The 24,480-nt window shown below is 45.5% G+C and overlaps 1 protein-coding gene across 11 annotated transcripts in view; it reads right to left on the reverse strand.

Annotated features, from left to right (window-relative positions):
• Positions 1-12,823: 12,823 nt before the first annotated feature.
• Positions 12,824-24,480, reverse strand: part of WNK2 (WNK lysine deficient protein kinase 2) — a 114,633-nt gene continuing 102,976 nt past the window's right edge. For 8 of the 11 annotated variants that reach the window (XM_074879826.1, XM_074879834.1, XM_074879829.1 and 5 more), the window contains one exon: positions 19,813-21,999. In XM_074879826.1, the coding sequence (XP_074735927.1) occupies positions 21,649-21,999 (351 nt within the window). In that variant the 3' untranslated portion in view covers positions 19,813-21,648. Of the gene's footprint in view, positions 14,022-19,812; positions 22,000-24,480 lie in introns of those variants that run through there. The other 3 variants (XM_074879836.1, XM_074879833.1, XM_074879832.1) reach the window with 2 other exon arrangements.

Raw genomic sequence — 24,480 nt, forward strand, 5'->3', positions numbered from 1 at the left:
GAATGAAATATCCAACTGTGATCATGTCTCCTATGTTGCAGAAAGAAGGTGAATATATTATTTATTGGGGTCTTCTAGGTGTGTTCCATTTGTCCACACACTGTGTCCAGGGTGCAGTGTTGCACACCTCAGCAGATGTGAGGCTAGGCATGCCAAGCCAGCGAGCGGGGCAGCAGACTGCACGCGCATGGTGCCTCCTGCCACGGAGGCACGAATCCCAGCACCTTCCTCACCCACCGTTTAGCAAGTCACAGTTTTACAGACCTGTTTTTCACTGAATGATCACGGAACACTGGATGGTCGTAAGATGATCCACACAGCCCATGGGGCACTGCTGTGTGTTTGGGTGATAGCAGAACCCAGGGCTGGAAGGGAGACCGGGGTGACACAGCTGAGACTCCAACACCTGCATGCCACAGGGCAATAGATGTCTTGGGCAAAATGGTACGAAGGACATCTGCTTGTGTGCTGCAGGCATGACAGGGCTGTAGCCTGTAGCAAAAGACCAAGCTCAAGCCTGTGACATGCACCAAGAAAAGAGTGAGAAGTCATCAATAGCATCAGTTCCTGGTGCATATTTGCATCCTGATGCAAATTTGTTTAGTGAAAACTGCTGGTGGTCTTTAGGAAGTGAATGATGTCCCTACTGTGCAGGAGGACAAGGATACCAGCTCGTGGTAGTCTCTGCTGCCTTGACTGAGGGATGAGTTTCCACCCAAACCTGAACTAGTGAGTAATCTGACTGTGAGAACACCAGCCTGGACCACCAGCCAGACCCTCACAATTTTAATGCTACTGAGCAAGTCTCACTTATATCCTTTTTTTGACTGTGACTAATCATCAGTGGTTGAGAAGATGGGAAAAAAATAACCACCCAAACCCCCACAAGTTAGATGATATACCAACAGGAATTTTTTTCTTATCCCCATAGATAACCAGCAGAAACCCTAGGACTCATATACTAAAAAATCTAGTGGGGGGGGACACACACAACCCAGCAATCCCTTCTCTTTTCAACTACAGCAGCACACCAAATCCCCAAGGACTCACAACAAAAAGCCATTTTCTGTCTTCAGGAATTTCTACTTAGTTGCACAATCCTTCCACAAGCTTCCAGACCACCTCTGCAATCACAGGGTGCTCCAGAATTTTGCTGCTCACATTACTGTTAACTGTCTTCTAATTTCCAGTCTGCATTTATGCATGACTAATTTATACCCATTTGATCCCAGGCTAACATTAACCTTTAACTCATGCAGTTCTTCCTGCTTGATATTTACCCCTAAGGGTATTTATAAATAGTTGTCTTCTGTCATGCTTAGTTTGGTGGGGCTAAAAAAGATAAACTGATGTTTATCAGTCATGGAAGTCCTTCTTGCATGAGAATGAATGTGTCCATCTGGTACATCAGCCCAAAATAGGTCCCCAGTCTGCAAAAATACAGTAGTTACAGTTACATGTAAAAGTTGCTTATTTTTTGTTTGTAGTTAAAGTTACCAGGTATTAGGGTGCAAGTCCCAGTCATTTTCTGAATTAAGATAACGCTCTTTACTGCACTTTCCAGTTATGGTCTTGCTCTGCCGTCCTGCTCTTGTTCCTGATGGCTCTGCTGGTGATACCCAGCAAGGCAGAGGGTCCACGCAGGGACATTCAGACACCTTTACTGAGCAGCACCGGCAAAGCAGCCCCACCACCCGCTGCGATGCTCTTCCTGGCTGGGCTCTCCTGGCCTGTTAATCACCAGGACCACGGTGTCTATGTGCACCAGGAGAGGAAGATGTTGCATTCAAGAGCACCGATATTTGACGAGCCTGGTAACTCTGGGAGTCCAAGTAATTTTCCTCCACTAAGATCCCTTAGGCTGGTCAGAGATCAGCTGGCAGGCTCAAAAATATGTAAAATGGATTTGAAGCAATTGGAGACTTCCATCATGGGAGCAAAGCGTTGCTGACAGCAGCACATTTTCGGAAAACACCTTGTTTGTAAAGTTGGCTCAGCCTTATCTGAACCTTAGGTGCATGTTGTATAAGTGTTTGCTCAGTGGCAAAGAATTATTAATTGTCATCTCCCTGCAAAACTGTCTCTACCTCTTTGCTGCAAGATTATTACTTAAAAAAAAGCTTATCGTGGCAGAATTCAACTAGCAAAGAGCAGAGCCTTTGAAAGAACTTCCTTCAGTTTTGGTTCTCTTGTGGCGTTTGCTGACTGCTGTTTGCGCTCTCCCTTTCCTGCATAGGCTGTTACCTTCACTCCATGCCCCGCCATCCTCCTCCCACCTTCTTGCTATCCCTTCCTTCAGGGATACCTGACCGTCTCTCATGGAGTTCTTGCTACAGATTGCTTTGTATTCCTGCATGTTTTGAGCTCCACTGAGTAGCACACGGCCTCTGCACCATCCCAGGTGGTTCCCTCTTCCCACCCCTCCCAAATCTCAGACACGTGCTGTGCCAGGATGATGACAGCGGTGGACCTGGCACATCTGGAAAGGCAGGAGCTCCAGCTGATGCACTAAGCACTGTAGCAGTCCCCAGGCAGGGGCTGGAGCTGAAGAAGAACATCTACCACCCATATACTTGTTATATTTGTGTCCTTCATTGTGTTTACTCCCCACAAGTATTCTGGCAAAATAAGCTTAGCAGTAAAAATATTTGCTAAGAAAGCAACCAAAGCAATTATTCCTGCGTGTTTGTGGAGCGGCAAAGCGTCACTCCCCCCGCGGCTGTGATGGCACAGCCCTTGAACAGGCAGCAATGGCCTTTCTGTTCGCCCTGTGCCCCAACACCCGCCTAGGAGTGCTGCCAGAGAGCAAAACAGTGCTGGGAACATGCTCAGCAAATAAACAATACTGGAAAGGCTGCCCCTTCACCAAAATCCATTTGCTTTGATGTGCAGAACTGCATCTGTAGGAAATATTTCTACAAAACACCTCCCTGCCCAGATCTGTAACACCCACAACAGAGCGATGCCTTGCTCCCGTGTGCACCCTTCCTGCATTCTGCAGTGCAATTCAAAAGGCTGTACTCTGAGAGGTGCCCGGATCTGGGGTTTTGCACCGACAACAGATTACAGAGTTAAACGTGTTCCTGAAAAGCTGAAGGTCTCATTTTTGAAGTTAATGCCTAGTGAGTTACTTTTCTTCCAAACATGCAAAGTTGCAAAATTCAATGTAAATAGACCCCTCCAAAAGAAATAAGTACTCCAACTTAAGGAAAACCAAATATTGAACTGTTTTAAGGAACAGCAACAAAAATATTCAGAAACTTTTGACATAACTTCAAAGGAAATTCCCTTTCTGGGTTACAGAATTGCTTTTTAGATCACCATGCTGCAACTAGTGGTATTGAGGAGTGTTTCTAGCCATCCCTTAAAAAAAGGAATGTCTTTACTCTCTGTAAGACAGGGATTTAGTAAATTTAAAATGCTCAGTGCTAAACTTTGCAAAACTGACTTTAGGTAGATGAAATTACACTGGATCATGCTGCCTTAATTAAATTAATTTTCAAAGCAAAAGGAAGTATTGAAAATTTCACTCCTTAGAGATAAAATATTTTCTGTTTTCATTACTACCAACCACCAGGAGTCAGCTCAGTGATCGAAGGTTATGAACTGCCTTTTAGGAGAGCATCTCCCAGCAAAGAGCATCTGGATGTGCAAGGAAGCAATTCCATGTATGTGGCTGATTTACTCTTACACCTGCAGCCTGGCTCCTGGTGCAAGCGAGGACATGGATCTCTCTGCTAATAAAAAGAGAAAAGGTGGTGTTTGCAGAATGAGAGGGCACTTTCCAGGGAAAAGCAGAGCTGCAGGCTCTGAAACACGGTTTTACTAAATTAAAAGCGGAAAACATGGTTACTTTTCTTAACATTCACCTAATTAATCCTCTTTTGAACTGCATTTGTTAAGAGCTGTCAAATTAAGAGCTGTCAAATGCAGGAATTGAGGCGGTCAGCGGTGGCTCATGGCTACCTGCTGACACGGGCAAGGCTACCGCAAATACAACCTGCTCTGGTCTGAGCAGCGCTGGGTTAAGGCTGATGGTAGGCACGTGGTTACCGTGGTTTAGTCCAGGGGAGTCCAGTTGTACCGCTCCAGCCTTGAGGAAATCTGCGCTGACATCCCAATGCGGATACCCCCCACCACGCTGCGGGGAAGAGTTCGGCGCTTCCCTGGGCATCTGGGTGGTCCAGCAGCCAGACAAATCCCTGCTGCTCTCAGTGCCCAGAGCAGGCACCCGGGGCCGGGGCGAGGACGTTGCTCCCGTTAACAACCACGTTAACACATTTCCAGCTGCGGTTTCAGGGCCCTCATGCTCCCTGGGGGTTAGGGCCACGTGCACCCACCTGGGCCGGAGCGGGCAAAGGGAGCGGTGGAAAGCAGGTCATGCAGCCCGAGGTGCTAGCGGTGGCATCACCCGCCAGCCACGTCCCTGCCACCACGCAAAAGAAATCTGCCTCCCAACAGCAATGAGCTCGAAGCACAGAGAAAGCCAGTTTCCCTCTCTGAGTCAGCAGACAGCACAGCTTCCTGGGCTAACGGGAAGGAGCCTTCCATTGTCACTGCAAATTATTTCCCTTTAAGCACTGCCAAGATTGCTTATTTATTTGGCATACAATCAAATATCACCCTCTCTGCAGTGTGTTGCTAACGCAAGCGGCTCTTGGCCTTGGCACCCGCAGGCGGACGGGCCCCCTCTCCCCTTTCACCTCCCCAGGGTGTTGCAGGGCCGGCTTGCTAGGCAGCTAACTGGAGCTTTAGTGAAAAAAATGTTGATTCTGAATGACAAGAATCACTGTAGATCCACTAGCTCTCCTAGGCTCATTCTCCTTAGAAAGACCCTTTTTTCCCTCTTTTCTATATGTGAAGAATAATTTTAAAAAACTAAAAAGCCCTACTAGAGTAACAGGTAATGATGCAAAGTACTGAAAGCCATCAGTAAGTAGGAGCCACAGCAGAACAAGCTTGTCTCCAAATCCCTCAGCCCTGAGCGTCCCAGCTGGGCTCCTGGGGCTCTCACACCCCAGAGGAGGTAGAAGAGAGGGATGGACCACCAGTAGCAGAGAGAAACTTCTGTGCAGGGCCAGTCTGTACGGAGAACTGGGGAGTTTTCATCTTGTGTGAAAAAAGGAAGAAGTTAAATGGTCCCCAGGAGGCCCCTTGGTCCCCTCATGTCCACAGGGACAGCTCCCCAGGAGCCCTGTGCCCACCACCCTCCCAGAGCAGCAAAGCCCCTTCAGCTGCCAGACCCCGTCCCCACCACACTAGTGAGGGGGAGCAGACAGACATCTGACACGGCCGGACAGGGACCCCTGAACACCCTCCTGCCCCCCCTCTGCAGCAGAGGGAGAACCACCGGCACCCAGGGGGACCTCGCAGCGCCCAGGGGGGCAAGGGGGGAAATTCAGGCTCCCCTTGTACCTTGAGATGAGCCGATCAGCACCTGCACCCTCAGCCCAGCTTAACCGAGAGGCAGGGAGCATCTCCCCATCCTCGGTCCCCTCTGCAGGAGGAAGGCGAGGAGCTGACCCCGCACGCACTGTGCTCCCTGGGACCGGATGCCAGAGCCAGTGCATCCTCCTGGGGAGATACCAAGGGAACGCTAAGATGCAGCTAATTTTAAGAGGAAATAGGTTTTTACTTTGCTTCAATTTCTTCTGAAATTCCCCCTTGTCCGCAGCAAAGCAGGACAATTGCCAAGGGCAGAGCAGCAGCTGATCAGTAAACAGGACACCAATTGGGGACACTAAATCTTCTAAACCCTTCCCTGACAAAGGCAAATGCCAGCGCGACCGCTCCCATCTCACACAGAAATGACTGGGTTCCTCTCATCGCTCTCGGGGCTCACAAATAGATCCTGTGCTTATATTAAGTTTTTAATAAAAAATGAGCTCGCATGTCATTGTTCAACCGACCTTCTCACGGCCGAGGAGAACATTTTGTCCACCAGCTGCAGCTGGTACTGCACAGTGTTTATTGCTCTCCATCCCTCCTGTGCTCTGGGGCTTCTGCAGCAGGGGGAGGAGTGAAGAGCTTTGCAGATACTCCCCCCCCCCCCATCATTTTACCACCTTTTTTTTTTTTTTTTTTTCCCCTCACAGCAAAGCATGAACTCAGAAACTAAACATTTTGATTGGGTTTCTGCCATGACTAAAACAGCGATAAGGAATGCAGCTCGGCTGAAACACGCTGGCTCCCAGCTTTATTTTAGCAGCTCAAAAGAGATTTTCCAGAGACCTTTTCAATTTTGCCAGGACGTTTCTGGGCAATTAAATGATTAGTGAACTTTGCCCGGTCTTAAGATACAAACTCATCCAAGGAGACAAAACAGAGTCAGGTTTGATATTTAGGCGGACTGCAGAAATCGAGTCTATCTGATCTGGAGTATTATAAAAACAAGGCCCAGGGAATAGACTGCTGCTTTCAGTTTACTTAATTAGTTTATACACTGAAACTATGAATAAAAAGGCTTTGCAGTTGCTTTGGCTTTAGTAGTAACCCTGCAACCATGACAACAGTAAAGCATTACTGAATCACCATGACAAAGAACGAGAGACAAGAGCTGCTGCCACAGAAAAGCTGACTTGGGCCCATCAGAAATTCAGTGTACGTGGAAAAATACATCCTGCTGTCGCTGCTTTACTTTAATGCTCAAGTTTTAGTGATCTGTGAAAATAAATATCTTGGAATAGGTTTTAGGCAGCTCACACATGTCCACCTTGTTTCATTAACTGTTGGTAACAGCAGTATCTTGCAAAGCCAGGATGCAATGCAGCTATTTCTTAAAAAATAAAGAGAACTGAGTATTTACAGGGCAGTGCTGCCCCTGCCTCCCTGCCTGCACCCACCTGGCCCCCAGGCTCCTGCCTGGCCCAACCTCCCCAGCCTGGGCTCGCCTGGGGATGCTGCTCATGGCCGCTCCCGGCTCTCCAGCATGCACGCTGAGGATTTTGTCCTAGATCTGATTAAAAAGGACAATGAAAAAATTACATGTTTGTTCCCAGCCCTTCCCCCTGGTTCACATCCTCATGAGAAACAGACTCTGAAATGAGTTTGCAGCCACAGGGATTAAACTTTTGCATGGCGTGCAGGTGTGTACCCCCTCATCCCACACCACCCTCTATTCTTCTCTTGGGCCCCCATCGAGCAGCCCCCCAGCTCTCAGAGACCCTGTGTGCAGGGTGGGCACAGCCCCTCAAGATGCTCCTTCTCTGCAGAAGACTGGGTGAAGGGAAGGAGAAGGGGTGCTTTGCTTTTTCATCTGGAAAACACCATCTCAGGCTGCCCCCTGCCCCCCCATCGTGGTCCAGCAGGGATGGCCTGCTCCAGCTGAACCCCCACGCCACCTCCTCACCCATCGGCGGGTCCTTCCCCCCTGCCCAGCGCAGCCACCCCTCAGTTCCCTTCCCAGACCGTCCATCCTTCCTGTTCATGCCTCGTTTAGCATCTTGGCCTGAACTCATCTGATACTTAGCAAAGCAAAAAGTTTACCCACAAAGGGTAAATAAAGAAAATGAACAGCACTGCCTGAAAGACATGTAATCAATTCATCTTCCTGACTGAAGTAGCACTGCATGCCTGTGAGCGGGGATGAGGGGCTTGGGTCAAAGGAGGTAACTGGGAAGCATCTCAGACCTTATTAAATAAGTGACAGAAAACAAAGCCTACCTCTGAGATGGTCCCACTTCTTGCAGGGCAGGGGTGGGACAGCCTAACACAGTCATTTCTAATTGAGCTGGAGCTGGACAAGGGAAACCTGTTAATAGTGTGTTCACACCAAAATAGAATATTTGGGTTTTGCTTTTTCAGCAACTACATTTTCCCATCGAGGAACCATCCAGGCAGGTAATTTTTGAATAATTTTACTTGTCTGCTTTTCTAATAATAGACATTAGAAAACAGCAAAGATTAATGGAAGGATAAAAGTCTCCAAGTGCTTAACTCTACAAGATGCGTGTCCCTTTACTTATCTTCACTGGTCAGTAAACATAAATAATTTTCCTTCCGCATTGCTAATTGCCACCTTTATTTCATATCATCTCTCAGTAATGAATGTTCATTCAGAAAAAAAAAAAATATGGAAATACATTCCTGGAATCCTACTGCAAGAGCAAATGCAACACCACCAGTAATGTTTAGGTTGTTTGTTACTTCACACCAGTGAGAGCAAAACCACAGGGATTGTCTTAACAAGGCAGACGTGTCGGGAGAAGTGTGTCTTCTTCCCAGCCGCCTGCCACCTTCTCCTGTACCCGCTCCCCCCAGCGTTACCACAGTATCAGACAGGAAAATGAAGGTTCATTCTGCCACCAATAGGCAGGCACAGCAATGCTGAGCTGCGCTGACTTTATGGTTTTTTTTAAACCCAATACACACTTTGATTTAAAAAGGAGAGCAAAACCAGGTTACCTTTTAAAGTAACCCCTCTAAACCTGTGTTTAAGATTGCAAAGTCCTACAAAGTCTTCATGCACACCTCTCCTCAAAAGCACTCACCACATCGACCACTACCAGCAGCTGACTGGAGTATCCGAGACCCTTGGCCAGCCAAGCACTCACATGCAATTAGCAAATATTTGAGAATTATTTTGCTATGTTTGACATTTTTAACTGACTCCCAATTTCCATGACTATATTAACAGCTCCTGGAATCCTTGTCAAACATCTAACACCCTCAAATATTGTGGTATGCTCCCAGCATCAAATCAGTGTCTTACCAATTTATTCCTCCTTTTCTTTCCAGAAATTCTCCTGCTCAGAGCACTGAAGCACCGAGAAACTGAAGACAGAAAATAAACCATTTAAATATGCTCTTAAGTGTCACAGAAACTACAAATCCAGAGGGGATTTGAAACCTTTTCAATTTTCCCCTCGTCCCCCCCCCCCAAATCAGTAGCTACTAAAATGCTTTGCTGCTTCAGAAGGCCCTGTTGCAGGAAACTAAGCTGCACTTTAAGCATTTGCACTTATTTCCTTTTATTGCCACAAAAATATTTTTTTGTCAAATTAAAATGTCTTTCCTTCCAAACACACAGCTGTCCTAATATTTCAAGCATTTTTACTTACTGCTTCAATAATAACAAGAAGTCCCCTGTTTCAGGGGAAAAAAAAGCAGAATTCTTCCATAAACTTTGATGCTGTTTGTAATAGTCCTTGCCCAACAGAGCCCAAGGCACCCCCATTTTTCTCTGTGATTTCCCCCGTTCTTCCCTTCAACAGCTGCCAAAGACCCCCAGCATCCACATCTCTGCGTCTCCAGCAGAAAGGCTGGGATGCAACATGGGGATGAAGAGCCACAGCCAGGAGGAAGCAAACTGTCCTGCAAAGCAGCACGTTCAGCCCTGGCTGGGGCTGCTTTATCCTTTCACGCGCTAAGAGCTGCCCCAGTTCTTCCTCCAGTTCTTAAAGCTCCAGTTTTCCTAAGCACATGCCCAAGCTTCTGCTCTGCGGCTTGTGGCTTTGGGTTGTGCTAGCAGACCAGACAAAAGTAGCCTGAGAGCACAGAAGTAAGTTTAAGAAACTTAAGCCTGTTTCCTAAACCGTAGTTATCGTTTTAGAAAAGTGCACAAAACATGATGGTAACTCTACTATTCTGTCTGACCGCACACTTCTCAGGTATGACCCCCCCATGACCAAGACACACAACCCCCCCATGACCGAGACACACGGCTGCCTGCACACCAGATCCCGACTGAAGCCACGCTGCTGGACCAGGCAGCCCTGCATCCACGGCCTCACCTGCTTTTAGGACAGTACATTGCGGAGCGATTTAGGATCTATGGAGCGGATCATGATTTGGATGACACACAGACTTAAAATCTCACCTTGCTCTGCCAGTGCTGCACCGGCAACAGTGTGAGACTTGGTGTGTCCAAGTGGAAACAAGCTACAGCCCAAGTCACTCTACCCCCTAAATACTGCAGTTGAGGAACATTTTGGTACTTACTCTGCATTTTATGAGAAGATCTCAGAAGGATCTGACAGATCAATCTCATCATTTTTCTGGATTCCTTTGTCAGAACATAGGAGTTGTTATCCAAACATACCTGCTTGGTTAGTTTTGGGGAAGCCTCGGTCCTCCAGCCATTCAGCCCCCAAAGCTGAGCTGCTGGGGGGTTGGGAGCCATCATTTTGCCTCAGCTAAGAGCTAGGAAAGCATCACATCCAGTGTACTTATAACTAAGCTCGTACAGCAGTGGGGCTGCCTGTTGGTACGCTCACAGAGGCTTTACTACCTAGCTATTCCTCTAGCTGTTGTAGAAGCCTGAGGGGTAGCAGGTAACTCAAACTGTTTTTCCTGGGGGATTACACACTGATTAATAGATCACAGAAAATCTGGAAGCTAAGGCCTGACTCTGAGGACATCCCCAAGGATAGTTTGAATATATAAATATAGCCCATACCAATAACCCAGAAAATCCTTACCAAAGTTATCCCAAGACTTCTGTTGCTTTACATCCACATCTTGGGGATGGAAGAAATTGGACAACCACCTCTAGGACTTGGTCTACAATTATCTGAAGACAAGTTGGTTTTTATCTTAGTCTTATACAACTCTTTCTAAAACCTGTACCTATGCTGTCAACAGTTAGATTTTTCCCTAAATGCTTGTGTTCTGTTCAAAGTAATTTCAGAATAACCAACCAACACCAAGGACTCCCATTTTTACGGGCATGCTCATTGTCAAACCAAACGTGCCAGATTGCTTTCATAGCACTTAGCACCCAAACTGGAAGGGTTTTTTATTAAAGAGTGGTTTTTTGGTTTTGTTTTTGTTTTTTTTCCAGGAGGTGGCACAGGCCCCTGTGAACTGCAGCGACTCACGCGGGAGCAATCTCGCACGGGAGAATATTTTTCAGGAATCAGCATTAGTCAGAGACTTCCTGAGAGGCAGCAGCATTGACAGAGGACCCTCCTGGGCTTTCTGTAAAGTCAAGCCAAGCAGCAAAGGCAACAGCAGCACTACAAAGGGCGAGCTCCAAAGTGACATTTTAAGTGACACTATCCAGGAATACTACAATAGCTTCAGCAGAGTTAATCATTTTAGGATGGCAAATATATACAAGATGTTCAGAGGAGACTGTAAGACTGCTGGTGGCTCTGAGTGGACAAATGGAGCTGGAGACATTACTAATGCCTTGAGATATTGAGGGGTGCAATAAGAGCGCTGCTTTAGGTGCCCCTTGCTCAGCGCTGCTGTTCCAGTCAGCCAGCAGGCACAAGGCACACACAGCCAACCCACCTCATCATCTCAGAGAAGAAATCAGTATGCACGTCAAAAAAAGGAGGCTGAAAACAATTCACTCCTAACAGCCCCAGGGGCAAACCCAAGGGCCTCCATTGCAGAAAGGCAAGGGGCTGCTGCTTGGCCCCTGATCCCCAGGTCCTGGCCCTGATCCCCATCATGTGCTGCTCCAGCAGCTGCTGAGCTTAACGCAGGTATAAACTGGGACAAGCATGTCCAGCCTCTGTGGGAGAAAACGTGCCAGCACCTTGATGGAAGCAGGGACTAAGCATTGCATTTCAGAGTGAAGTTAAAGCTCAGGTCTTCGTATTCATCCTTTTCACTCTTATGTACTATATTAAACCTTGTGCTGGTCATACTCACCTGCTTGGGCTTTTGGTTATGGCCAGCAGAAAGTATTTCTGATTAAACTCTAAACTTGAATGTTAGCATGACATCAGATCGAGAGAACATTTGTTATTGCTCTGCAAGGAAGAGAGAAACTAGAGACAGCGGGTAGGGAGAAGAAGCACCAAAGCCCAGCTCTTCCTCCTTAGAGGATCTCATTCAACAGTTCGTACTGGAGGAGCTCAAGGACCCTTTGCACCTCTTAGGGCTTTTATTTCAAACTGCAATGCAAGCAGTAAATATGTGGGCTACACACCAAAACAGATCAGCCTTTTGCAGAAGAGATTATCTAAAGCTCGGCAGGTTTATCAGAGGTTGGGAGCAACCCCCGTCTAGGGTTTGTCACAATTTCTACTCTTAATCTTTAATCCTGATACTAATCCTTATATTTAATCTGAATATTAATAGATTATTTTCAAAATACTTATCTGGAGACAGGCCCATTGGCTTCCTGCAGCCATAGCCATGGAGGAGCCCAAAGGTCTGCTGGAGGCGCGAAGAGGGTCAGGCATCAGAAAAACTTATGAAGGCTGCCCACGCAGAAGATGACCTGGACCCCAGGAGACCCAGCAAGGGATTTCTCTGGAGAAAGCAGCCTTTTAAACTTACAGGGAATAAAAATCTCAGGTGAAGGCACAGTGTTTTGTGGCCATGATCACTGGAATGGTGACTCATCCCCGGAGAAGCACGTCAGGGATGTGACACCCTTGTCCCCTGTACCCAGCGTGCTGGCAATGCCAGCAGTGGCATGCAGGACTGGCGGGCAAGGGAGGTGTATTCACAGCCAAGTGAAAGATAACAGCAACCAAAAAAGAAAATGAAAGGTGTAGCACGCAGTTGGACCCCACATCTCCCACCCATTAGGAAAGGGAAACAGCTCTGGTCCCTCCTACAAGCAGGAAAGCCCAAGGCAAGCAACAATTTAGCAACAGCCTTTATCACTTATCTAGCCCCTGCTCTCATGCAGGAGATCAGTTTCATTTCCTTAGACGAGGACAGGACAGGAGGCACCCCAGAGAAGCACAAAGTTAACACAAATATATGTATTTTGGCACTGGGGCTTCAAAACTCTGAATTTACAAACTGTTTGAATGGTTCCTTGCCTAAGGACTCTTGAGCTTCAGCGATATCTCTAAATCCACCTGCGCTCTCATCAGCAAGAGAAGCCAAGGTGGAAAGGAAATAGGGAACAACAGCATCAAAATAAGATTTATTATTTAGAACCAAGACTTGGAAGAGACAGACATGGCAGATAACAACAAAACAATACGCCAGGCTCCAGCTGGGAGAAAGGACTGTACTGAATGACTTATGAGCAAATAGAAATTCCTGTTTCTCTGGTATCAAAAACAAGAGTGAAAAGGTCAGAACATCATGGTCTGGAACTGTTTAAGAGGGAAGCAACTGAGGTCCTTGGGTGCATAGCACAGCAGCAGAGGGTTGGAAGAGTTTGGGGCCCAAGCGTAACAGCAAGAGCAGCACACTTTCCCACTCCTTAGGAACAGTGCTAAAACCCATCTTTCTGAAAAAAAGTTGAGTAGTCCTTTATAATAAATGATTACTCATGAGATTATTGCTACAAACTACTTTGTACATCACCTCAACCCAGGAGACAGCTGAAACCCATCGTCAGTGAATCAAGAAAAAGAAATCTCCCACTACATAATTTTAGCTTCTTGAAGGCACTTTAAAGTCTTTTAAAAATTGCTCCAATTACCGACTCATCTGTAGAAGGATTTTAGTCTTATATTTAAAATTAGAAGTGACTCGAGAACTGTATTTAACTCTGGCAAGAAAATGTGGCTGGTCTATAAGAAAAAGAAAGAGGTAAAAAGGGAAGTGACAAGTACAAACTTGCTCTCTGGTGAAGCCTCTGTAGGTGTCTTTACTTGATCTAAGCGGATTTAAGAGAGCATTATCTTTACAAAAGAACTGTGAGAAATTTAAATGGAATTGGAACTTATCTTCTTTGTACTAGAATCTGAATATGAGTGCCTAGCTTATCTTTTGGAAAATTATTTAAAGTACAATTGTAATGTGTGAAACAAAAAGTATTTGAAGGAGTGCCTCCTCCTCCTCCCTCTTCTCCAGCCACTGCTCACGGGAACCTGGCTCACAACAGAAGGGAACAATTTTGAACAAAATCCTTTTCCCCCAAAATAATTCTCCTTTATTTTTTTGCATAACATTTTTGTATTTCCAACTATAAATAAAAAAATGATTAGAAAGAAGTTACAAAATTGTGTTGAGTGGACCAGAACGGCACAGAATTTCTCACACATGATAAATCACTTCCCATCTTCCTCTTCCTCCTCCTTAGCCATGGCAGGGCCTCGTGCTTGGCACCGTAGCTGAGGGGGCCACGCGTCAGTTGCTGACGATCTCATTTTCAGAATCTAAAAAAAAAAAAAATAATCTGTATATGGATTTCACATATAGGAAAACGCAAACAAAACCCAAAAGGGCCACATGAGATTGCAGACCCAGAACACGCAGAAGATTCTTCTGCCAGAGCGTGCCAGCCGCTGTGCACGTTTTGGGTACCGCAGGGAAACAGAAACTGAAATCCTCTGTTAACGTATCACCTGCGTTGTACTCATAGTCTAGAAACATAAACATATTTATGTTGGTGGCAGAACCCAAGCACCTTGTGGAGTCACTCAGACTGCAGACCCAGTTCCCACAGGGGAAGAACTAGTCTCACAGGAACAGAAACAGAGAAAGCCAGCAAAGACGCCCAGCGTTTGTCTCAGTTTATGGGGCTCTCTTGCTGAGTAGGGAAGGGAGAGAGACACGGTGCTGCACGGCAGCTGGCAGCCACCACAGGAGGCTGCTGAAGGGGTGGCAGGACGTCTGGGGCAAGTCACGGGCACCGGCTCTGGTCCCTGCAGGCTCAGCAGCACGGCCCAAGCTCGCCTCCCTTGTCTGACAAACAGGACCAAGCCTAGGATCCTCCTCCCACCTGGGAAGCACACCCCACACCAGTGGGAATGGGATCCATCAGTCCCCACCACCCTTCGCAGGGCGAGATGACTGGCCAGACGTGAAAGGGCACAAAGATGCCGAGGGCTTGAAGTGACCGTACCAGAACAAAACGCAACGAGGGTGCCAAGAGCACAGCACAAGGCTGAAGCAGCAGCAGGCCAGGGTGCCACCATGCATCCCCCCCATGCCGCAGCACATGCCCCACCACTACGCATCGGCTGTGCTGGTGACGTGCTCACAGTGACATGCACCACAGCCCTTCACTCTACGGCACGGAAACATGCACGGCGTCATTGGATCTGCAAGCATATATGGATTTTATATAGCATACAGTTTGCTAGATGCTTTCAGAAAAAAACCGCAGTGAGTCTCTTAGAACAGCAGGGAGGGCAAGGGACATCAGGGGAAAGTGCACTGTGCAAACAGACGTCATCTGTGTCTGGCATAGCTCCTGGTGGGTCTCCATGTGTTAGGCTTTGCTTTTATTAAATGCGGTCCCAATTTTTTCACCCCTGTATTTCTTGCTCTGTCTGCTTATAGGGAGAACCACTTTTAAAGGAAGTGAAAAAATCATGCCTTGATTGTAAATTCCTCCCCAAGCTTCTGATCAACATCAGTTCTACAGATCCACCTGAACCCACCATTGTTCTCAGCATCTGCTCACTATTGACCAGCATTTGGCACAGAAGTTCATCCAGGAAAACAAGACAAAATTAACTATCTCCAGGTAACAGGGGAAAGCCTTAAGGCAGCAGTGGGCCTGACCCCTGGCTACCCCACAGATCAGCCATAAAGCCAAACCCAGAGCAAGCTCTCCAGGTGCCTGACTCTTCACACGAACCCTCTCAGATGTTTATCCCACATCCCAAGGACAACCTCTTGACTTCTCACTCTGAAGTCGATCTGAACTTTCAATCAAAGACTGAAAGGACAACAGCACTGAAGAGATCAGCGAACTCAGTTATACGCAAAATTGTCTCTGTATTGGGGAGAACTACGGGAAAAAGGCAGCGATTACACATCTTGTAGCTACTGACTAACAGTGAGAAAGATATTAGATACAGTCTATCTAGCCTGATGAACAAAAAGTGAATGCTGAGCAAGTTTTTACCTTATTTGCAAAGTAATTAAAAAACCAAACAACACACAAGTAAATACTTTTTTGGGGTATTTTATGTCAGACCTAAAGAACACCCATTTGATGAGGACTGGCAGCTGGTTATTTATTCTTAAGTTTCCTAGGTTTTTACAAAGTGTCAAAGCCCTGAATATCTCAGAAAAACTATGACAGACACAAAAAGGTCCCCAGAAGAGTGGCTCAAGAGGCTCTTGCCATGCCCGTCCTATCACCTGAAGCTCCTCGAGAGCAATGGTGCTGTAGCTGCACTCAGTGTCGCCTCAATAATGAAAGGCCAAGTATGGGGATCTGCTTCTTTCAGAGAGGGAAAAAAACATCCTAACTTTTCCTTCTGCCTTGTTAATGTGCAGATACAACACACTAAATATATGGTGTGAATCCATCCAGTAGCACTACATCAAATGAAATAAATCCAAGTTTCCCTTGCTCACCAGACTTTGAAAAACCAAGAAATCGTCACAAGAATTTCATTGTTATTACAGATACTTTATCAAAATCGTAGGTTGTCTATGCATAGCTTCTCCACACTTATCAAGCAAAATCTAAAGCTTTGCATGTAAGATGGAAGGGCTTGAATTACGCAGCCTCTAAATTCTTCATGTGAAAGTTATCGCAGGGGAGAAGTTTTACAGTCAAATATAGATCCAAGTGTACACAGCGACAATCTTGACAGTACACTACAACTATTGCTGAAAAAAGAGCAGAAAAGGCCACATAATTTACAGAAGTTGCTGCCTCCTGGTATAAGCTTGCCTTTCAGATGAATCAGTTATAAGTAATCTATTTACCTACGCAGCTAACGTCAGCATCACGGTACATCCAAATCCCTCTGAGCAACAAATTCTTTCCTAACGCAGAATTTGTAACCTGACAGCTCCTAAAATCCATTTCATTATGTTGCACTTCTGAGCTTATCTGCATTAATAAAAGAACCGGGACAGTCAGGGGCTGGAACATCATTTTCCTGCTGCATCTGCAGGGATGGCTTCACAAACAGAGCTACCTGAAAAATCAAGTATCACCCCAGCAAAAAGTCATCAACATGTGTAAGTCACAACACAATTCCAGTCTGATCAATGGTTCATTTCAGGAGTATATAGACAGGAAAATAATTGTATTTACCAGGTTCCTTCCGAAGAAACACCACATGGATCAGCACACTAGACAGCTTCCCCAAATACTCAACTGAAGCTCAGCCCGCCTAAGCACCAGCCAGCCACAGCCCAACACCAAAAATCAAAGAAATGCTTCTCAAGGATTTAATCAATAACAAATAACCATAGCAAGACATTCCACAATTATGGTTTTGCTGTTTTGTAAATTCAATCCCACAGCAAGATACTCGTCTGCGACGACGAAGAGCACGTGAACTCCCTGCACATATACTCTGCAGAGAGACCTTGACCACATTCAGCAACCACACACCTCTCCAGCACCGCCATCCTTCTCCACAGACATCACCAGAAATCGGGGACTGAGAAGTGCAGACAAGGAACCAGATAACACAAGGAAACCTCACTAAGGTATTAAACACAGTCATAAATTATTTCATTTGTGACTTCTGTCTCCAAGCCAACATTTTCAACAGCATCTATTGAAAACTCAGGTGGGGGCTAGTTGGCAGCAAGGCAGGAATCTACGTAGGTGTTTGCCATACTAGCTAACATCCAAGACATCAGTCATAAAAAGGCTCGAACACTTCGCTTAATTAGGGGGGGACAGGGAAAGCAATGCTGAGGTCACGGTTTCAGAAGGGAGACTTCTGATTACAACTCTCCAAAGCCAACTTCTGAAGAATGTAGGAGGACAGATGTTTTTCCTACTCAAACATGCACTAACTGAACAATACCGACACGGACCCACCAAGTGCTAAGTCCATGGGGCTTGTTTGGAAAAATTCTGAATGTTCTAGAATTGAAAATAGTGCACTGGGATGACAAAAAAACCTGCTTGAAGAGCAACTATTGACAAAGCCAAGTTAAACTAATGACTGATTCAAAAGTATTAGTGGTTTCCTTCCACAAATACCAAATGGCAAAGCCTGCAACTTGAATAAGAAATTCATTTCAGAAATACCGCCATTTAGCATGAGGCGCCCTGTTCCTGAACACTAATATCTCTGTAGGAGCAAAGAGAGTGCCCCATTTGGCCCATTCAATCCCTCATCTTGTCTTTGATACAAGCCAATGTCAAATATTTCAGAGAAAAAGTAAAGTAGTTATACAGTAGACAGCAAAAAAGGATCACTTTGGAGATAGGTGTAAAGTAATAGTTAAGTAGTATTTGCTCATTAAAGTTGTGGAATGAAGACCAGAGTTAAACATGCAAAGAAACTGCAAGGGCCAATTTTACATCATTCTTTGGAATGAAATGTGTGTCAGGGAGGTTGAATCAGGATTTGCAAAAGACCCTTAAACCACTCAAATGTTTCTCCCTGCCATCTCCAGCTGCCCGCTTTGTGTCCCTGCAGCAGACAAGCAGCGACGGTGGCAGCAGCTCTCCCCCCTGCTCAGCCCCGCTCCAAGCAAGCCGGGGATGGGGTGGGAAAGCAGGATGTGATTATGCATTTAGATACTCCATCATGATGCACGGCAATCGGAAAGCCAAATTAATGGCATATGGGCAAACTTAATTTGGCATTTCTGAACTACCGGGTGCATGACTTGGCAGTTTAAAACATTCTTTCAATATTCGTATTAAGTTTCTGTAACTTCTATAAGATTGAAAACTGGGGGATCTGTGAGCTCCCTCATGGAAAACTCGTCTTTGAAGCTGAAGATCCATAGTGACTTCACAGGCATCCTTGCAGAGCAGTGCTGGCGCCGTCGGAAGATGCAGAGCTACAGGACACAGCTGCGGGCCTGCAGCCAGTGAGGCGAGGAATTCTACTCAGTGTGTTTGACCTGTTTGTTGCACATCAAAGCAATATTCAAAGTCAGGAATAAAATTAGTTGTTCTGGGATCTGCAGGGGAATGTCTTTTTGGGTATAGTACAGACCCCCCCACTTCTGATGGTGCAGACTCAGGTCCCTCTTGCTTCTTTGCTCAGCTTTTGCTCAAGAAGTTGTCCCATTTAATCTCATGTCATTTGCTTAATAGCCACTGAGGGTCAAAGCACCCTTTGACATGATGGAGGGCAATAAAACATAGCTTGAAGTTAATAGTCAGAATAATTGCAGCCAAGGCAGCTATCAGAAAATTAAAATCATGAATAGCGAAATACAAACATCAACCTCTGAGCCATTATTCGGCCCCAATACCAGCTAAAGACGCAATAGTTAGGAACACACCCCTGGAAATGTGAAAGCTGCGTTTAAGCCCCTCTCACACAGGTCACCCCTCCTGCCCGCCGCGGGCTCTGCCGGGTGCCCAGCACATGCAGCGCGGCCCCGGCCTGCGGGAGAGAGCAGGGAGCGCAGCCCTGCAGCTGGAGGCAGCACACAGAGCAAAGCCGCACGGGTCAGCTGCGCGGGGAGACAGAAGCAGGAGTATGAAACCTCCAGTCCTTTCCTAATTCGTCCTGCAGCCTACGCCCGTGATGGCAACTGCCAAGGGGGTGCTTGCATCAGGGCCGAACCTCATATCCTTGCTTCCTCGCATTTAAATGATGCCAGGATAAAGTTAAAAGGGCTCCCCTAGCACTTTTCAGTGTAGGAGAGACACAGTCCACGTGCCTCTTTCACCACCGACCAAACTCTAACATCCTCCTGTGTACCACCAGCAATCCTGGTGTACCATCTGCTTAAAAGAACTCGTTAAATGTTCCAGTCTCGTCTGCTCTGCAGCAGCATAACAGCAGAAACACTGCAGCGGGCAGGGGATTTCAAGCAACGTAACCTGCGTGGTGGCACTACATGACTTCTGGAGCACTGTTTCACTTCTACAGCTGCCAAGAGGTGGGACGTGTCAGTTATGGGCAGAACCTGAGAAACAGTGGAGGCATCCCATCTGCTCCTTCTATACAAATCAAGGGATAATAGTCTGGAAAACAAATGTAGAGTTACCCGGAACAGCTGGGAATCAACAGTTCTACATTTTAGAAAAACACTGGGTTTTTCACACAATTTTCAAGCACAAAATGTTTATTTTTCTTCTTTTTAATCTATACAATTTCTCGGGGTTTTTAGTGCCACTGACTTTGTCAGTATACAAGGGATGGACTATACAACAGGCAATTAGCGACATAAACTGTAAGATTCAGTGCAAGCCGAAGGAAAACTGGTGTGAGAACATATTTTCCATGTTTGCTCATGAAGCATACAGACATGAATCTAAAAAACCCAAACAAATTAAAGATACACGTTACAGAGAACAGAAATCTCTTACTACAGTAAGTATTTTGCCCAGGCAGAAGACTCTGCATAATTGTCTATAAAATTCAATTCTAACTGAATTGATGGAATAATATATTCAAAGGGTACAAACAAAATAATTTAGACAGATATAATGCTCAAAGTACAATAGAACTATACAATTCACAGCTTGGCAGCACAAGACATCTCTGTCCTTCAGCAGACAGTATAAAATGTCATTGCAGTAGAGATACAGAGCGATGTGCCTTCAGATGTGACCGCCTGGTTCGTGACCTGTGCCTGTAACGCTCTCCCTTAGCGCTTTCGAGGGAAAGGAGACTTACCATCAGCAAATCAGTTTTAGTGGTTATCTTGTGCCTTTAGACTGAGAGGTGCAGGTGGAGACTTTATGCACAAACAGGCAAAAAGCAACTTTCAAACAGGAGAGAGGTGTCCATGCCACCTAGAGTGCAAACTTAATTAAAACTAAAAAATAAAAAATAAAATAATAGTTTTCAAGTAAAAGGTGGTGAGATTCCAAAACTGAAGTATCAGATATGAAAAAGAATAGCTTCACATTATTATTCTGTTTCAGTACTAAATACTACTAGCACATCAGTGGCAAAACACCATTCTTAACCCCGGTGGCCGAACCGAAGCCAGAATACATGCAAGTGCTGTACTTACATGGTTCTTACAGTAACCTGGAGATATGTTCTCCTACAATCAAGATTTCAGTTAGATTTCTTCACTTATGAAGCATGCATGAATTTGTAATTTAACTAAATTATAAAAGCCCAGTAGGGGAAAGAAAATGTAATACCATTTGCTGCTGATCCCGAAAAAAATGTATTTGCCTGCCTGTTAGAGAAACAAGTTGCTGTCCACAACAACTTTACCAAAAACTGGGGAAGAGAATGAATTGCACTGCCTGAAGCTATTGCCTGTCCTTATATACAACTTACTTGGATCACTCTGTAAATGCTCCTATTTTAAAATGTGCATTTCACTACTCCTTGTACAAACACAAACACCTTTTTGATTGGCATCTCAAACAAAACTCACAATTATTTTTTTTTAAAAGCTTCGGAAATGAAAATTTAACCTGTGGACTAAAATAAAAGCATTTACAGCAGAATGAAACTAATGAAGAACGTTGACTGTAAACCTCCAATATCTTTGCAAATAAAAAGAACTCCCAAGCAGATTGTAAATAAAATACACCTTTCAAATAATTTTACATCTCTTTCCAGCTGAAACTGAAAAGCTGAAATTCAAGGCACTGTACTCCTGCAGGGGTTAGTACAATATTCTAGTCATCAATTCAAGTACATCGACTTTAAGAATCGCGAGTGTAAAACATCAGAACACAACATAATAAAGTGTCTTCAGCAATGAAATATAAGCAAATATTGCCATAACAAACAAACTATCTTGTGTGAAACCATTTCACAGTGATTGCTGGATGCAGTGTATGGCTGTGTACGCTAGCAGGCCTGACCAGACCGCAGCCTCGTCCAACACATATGGCATCTACAGATCAAACGCTCCACGTGACAGTGCCGGAATCCTCGTCACCTGCGGCGAGGCACCCGCCAGGCACCCACACTACGTCATCCGCAGGTGTGGGCCGGGCGGCTCAGCAGCGGGGCGCTGCAGCGGCACCGGGTACATCTGCAAGCAGGTTTTGCCGAGAGGCGAGAACCGTGCGATGCTGGGAGCCCCGACAATCCTGGGCTGCGCAGCCGGCCTCGGCCACGGCATGCCGTAAACAGGCGTGGGGAACACTCCTCCGTACGGACAGAGAGGCATCGCGTACGGTGTCACCATGCCCGAGAGGGCAGGCCCTGGCATGGCCACTGCTGGGGACGGCGAAGCTCCAGGAGCTAATGCAGCGGGCAAGGGGCAAGACACTGGAACAACGCACTTTTTCCCCAATCCCATTCTTACTGAATTAACCTACGAAAAGAAAAATACAAAAAGCATCGCTATTAAGCTCCTCTTTCCCCACCTGCCACCGGCACTGCTGGCGTGCCGAGACACGCGTGTGTGTGCCGAGACACGCGTGTGTGTGCCAGGACCGTGGCAGCATGGCCCCTGCCGGCACCCCTGCCCCGCCTCGGGCAGCCGCAGGTGGGCTGTCAGCGCCAGGTAGGGGAGCACAGGGGGGGCACGGTGTCCTTGGAGCTTGGGGGGTGGGTTTTTCTTTTTTTTTTTTTCTCTTAAATTGTTTTTCTTTTCTTTTGTTTTTGTTTGTTTGTGGGGTTTTTTGTGGGGTTTTGTTTTTTAAAGACAAAAAAATTGGAAATTGCTAAGAAAGGTCGATATGGGGAGGAGGAGAAAGCTGTCTGAATATAATCCTACTATTAAGGAGGCAGGAAGCATCACTGAACGGGTGAGAATGGAACAACACAAAAAGCCGTGAAAAGCCACAAGTATCCAAAGGAACTCAAGTATCTTTTATACCCTGACTTGTGCATAAGAGCAAATAAACTAAATGCAGGATTAACCCAAATCTCATATTCTTACAGCCATCCTCAGAACAGGCTTTAAAAATTCTAGCACGTATTTCTGTAAAAAGTTGTTTTGTCCGGCCTCACTGAACTAAGGGTAGCAAAGAACAGAAAGATACCTGCCAGGGCAGTTAAATACCCAGCACTGGTGGTGCTTGAGACCAGGCAAGGTAAACCAGCAAGGACACGGGGGGAGCAGCTCCTGTCTCAGAGGCTTCAAGAACCAATTCCAGGGATTTTTTAAAAATGCTATTAACATCCAGTTCAGTTATTCAGTTTTTGCATGCAAGGGGCAGGGAAAGAGCTCTCCTTCCTAAACACAGGGACGGTGGAGCATCCCAAATTATATGCTCCATCATGCGCAATACCACGGAAACAATCATTATCCAAAATGCTGCCCACTCCCTCTGCGGATGGCATTTGCAGCAGTTCATTATGTTTTTAATTTCACAGAATTTACAGCTCCCTGCCGTGGTTCCCACCAAGCCAGCACCTGTTCATGGTGTAAGAAAAAAAAAGGGTATTATTTAAGTCGGGGAATTTTCTATTGATTTGGTATTTCACATTAAATCAATAAAATTGGTATGAAAGTGAAATTTCAGCAGAAAAAAATGAATATATGTATATACATGTGGAATGCAGTAAGCACGTTTCTGATTTTAGTATCTCTTCTCAATTAAAATAAAAATGGCAATGTCACTCTGGGATTTACTGCTTTGGGGCATTAACCCGTGCTCCAAAGCAAATTTTAGAAAAACAGAAAAATACCTGATATCCTTCTTCATTTTACTGCCTCCAGTTCTAATCTGAAACCTGAATCTGATGGTGAGCATCCAACTAAGAGAAACATCTGCTTCAGTACAATGAGTTTAACATTATTTACGTATAAAAATCCACCAAAATTAACAGCAGAAACCAAAGAACAAGAAACAGAGAAACTAAGGACATATTTAAGACCTGAAGTCTTCTTTAAGCTATTACTAGACACTTGTTTTAACATCCTCAGAATGACGGTTTCCACCAAACTAGACAACTGAGTGGATGACAATGGACACCCATAAATGTACCAAAATATATAATTGCTTATACAAGCACTAGATTATAGTGAAAATGTAAAGTGACATTTTACAATTTTTAAATAGGACCACTTGCTAACTTGAAAAAGTTTATTTTCAGTTCTTTGAAAATAGTGAGAAATCTACCTCTACCAGATTCATGTTTCTTGACTTTTTCATTCTCAGCTAAATTATTCAGTAAAGCAGCAGAAAGCAGCAGCTGTACTTAAGGTTACGTATGTGCAACCAGGAATAAAACTGCATCGTGCTCCAAAACCAGCCATTACACATACTTATTGAAACCTGTTAATGTTGTGACAAATGCACATTAATGATTTAAGGTCCCTTCCTCTACCTTTGTTGTATACTTCAACACACACTTTAAGCAAAACACACACTTTAAGAGGCAACAAGACATCTAGCTCTTGTGTCTTCCCCTGGATTGAAGTCTCTTGGGTCAAAGCTATTTTTTTAACCATCATCTTTTAACCAGCTATGACAACTCAACACCGATGGAGGCTGAAACAACCCATTTCTTCCTGCATGTGGATGCCGACAGAAACATCAAAATCAATGTGCACCAGAAGAGTCCTCAAAAGAGCACAAGGAGCCACGGATTTCCCAGCTCTGGGCAAGTCATGAGACTACAAGTCACTTGTTCGTAAATAAAATTCAAAGGGAAGCAGATGGACATTCACAGAGCGATGGACAAGGTGTGTAGCTACGCCAGGGTCAAAGTCATAGCTGTGACCAGAACTAGCTCAGCATTTCAATCAATCAGGCTGGTATTTTAATGGAAGTATGGCGAAGGAAGCTCCTGAGACGTGTGGCACAGCCAGGTGCCCTGTCAACGGTAAGGCTATTTTACCCCT

Source organism: Strix uralensis, chromosome 10 (genome assembly GCF_047716275.1).
Source record: "Strix uralensis isolate ZFMK-TIS-50842 chromosome 10, bStrUra1, whole genome shotgun sequence".
NCBI classification, from domain to species: Eukaryota; Metazoa; Chordata; class Aves; order Strigiformes; family Strigidae; genus Strix; species Strix uralensis.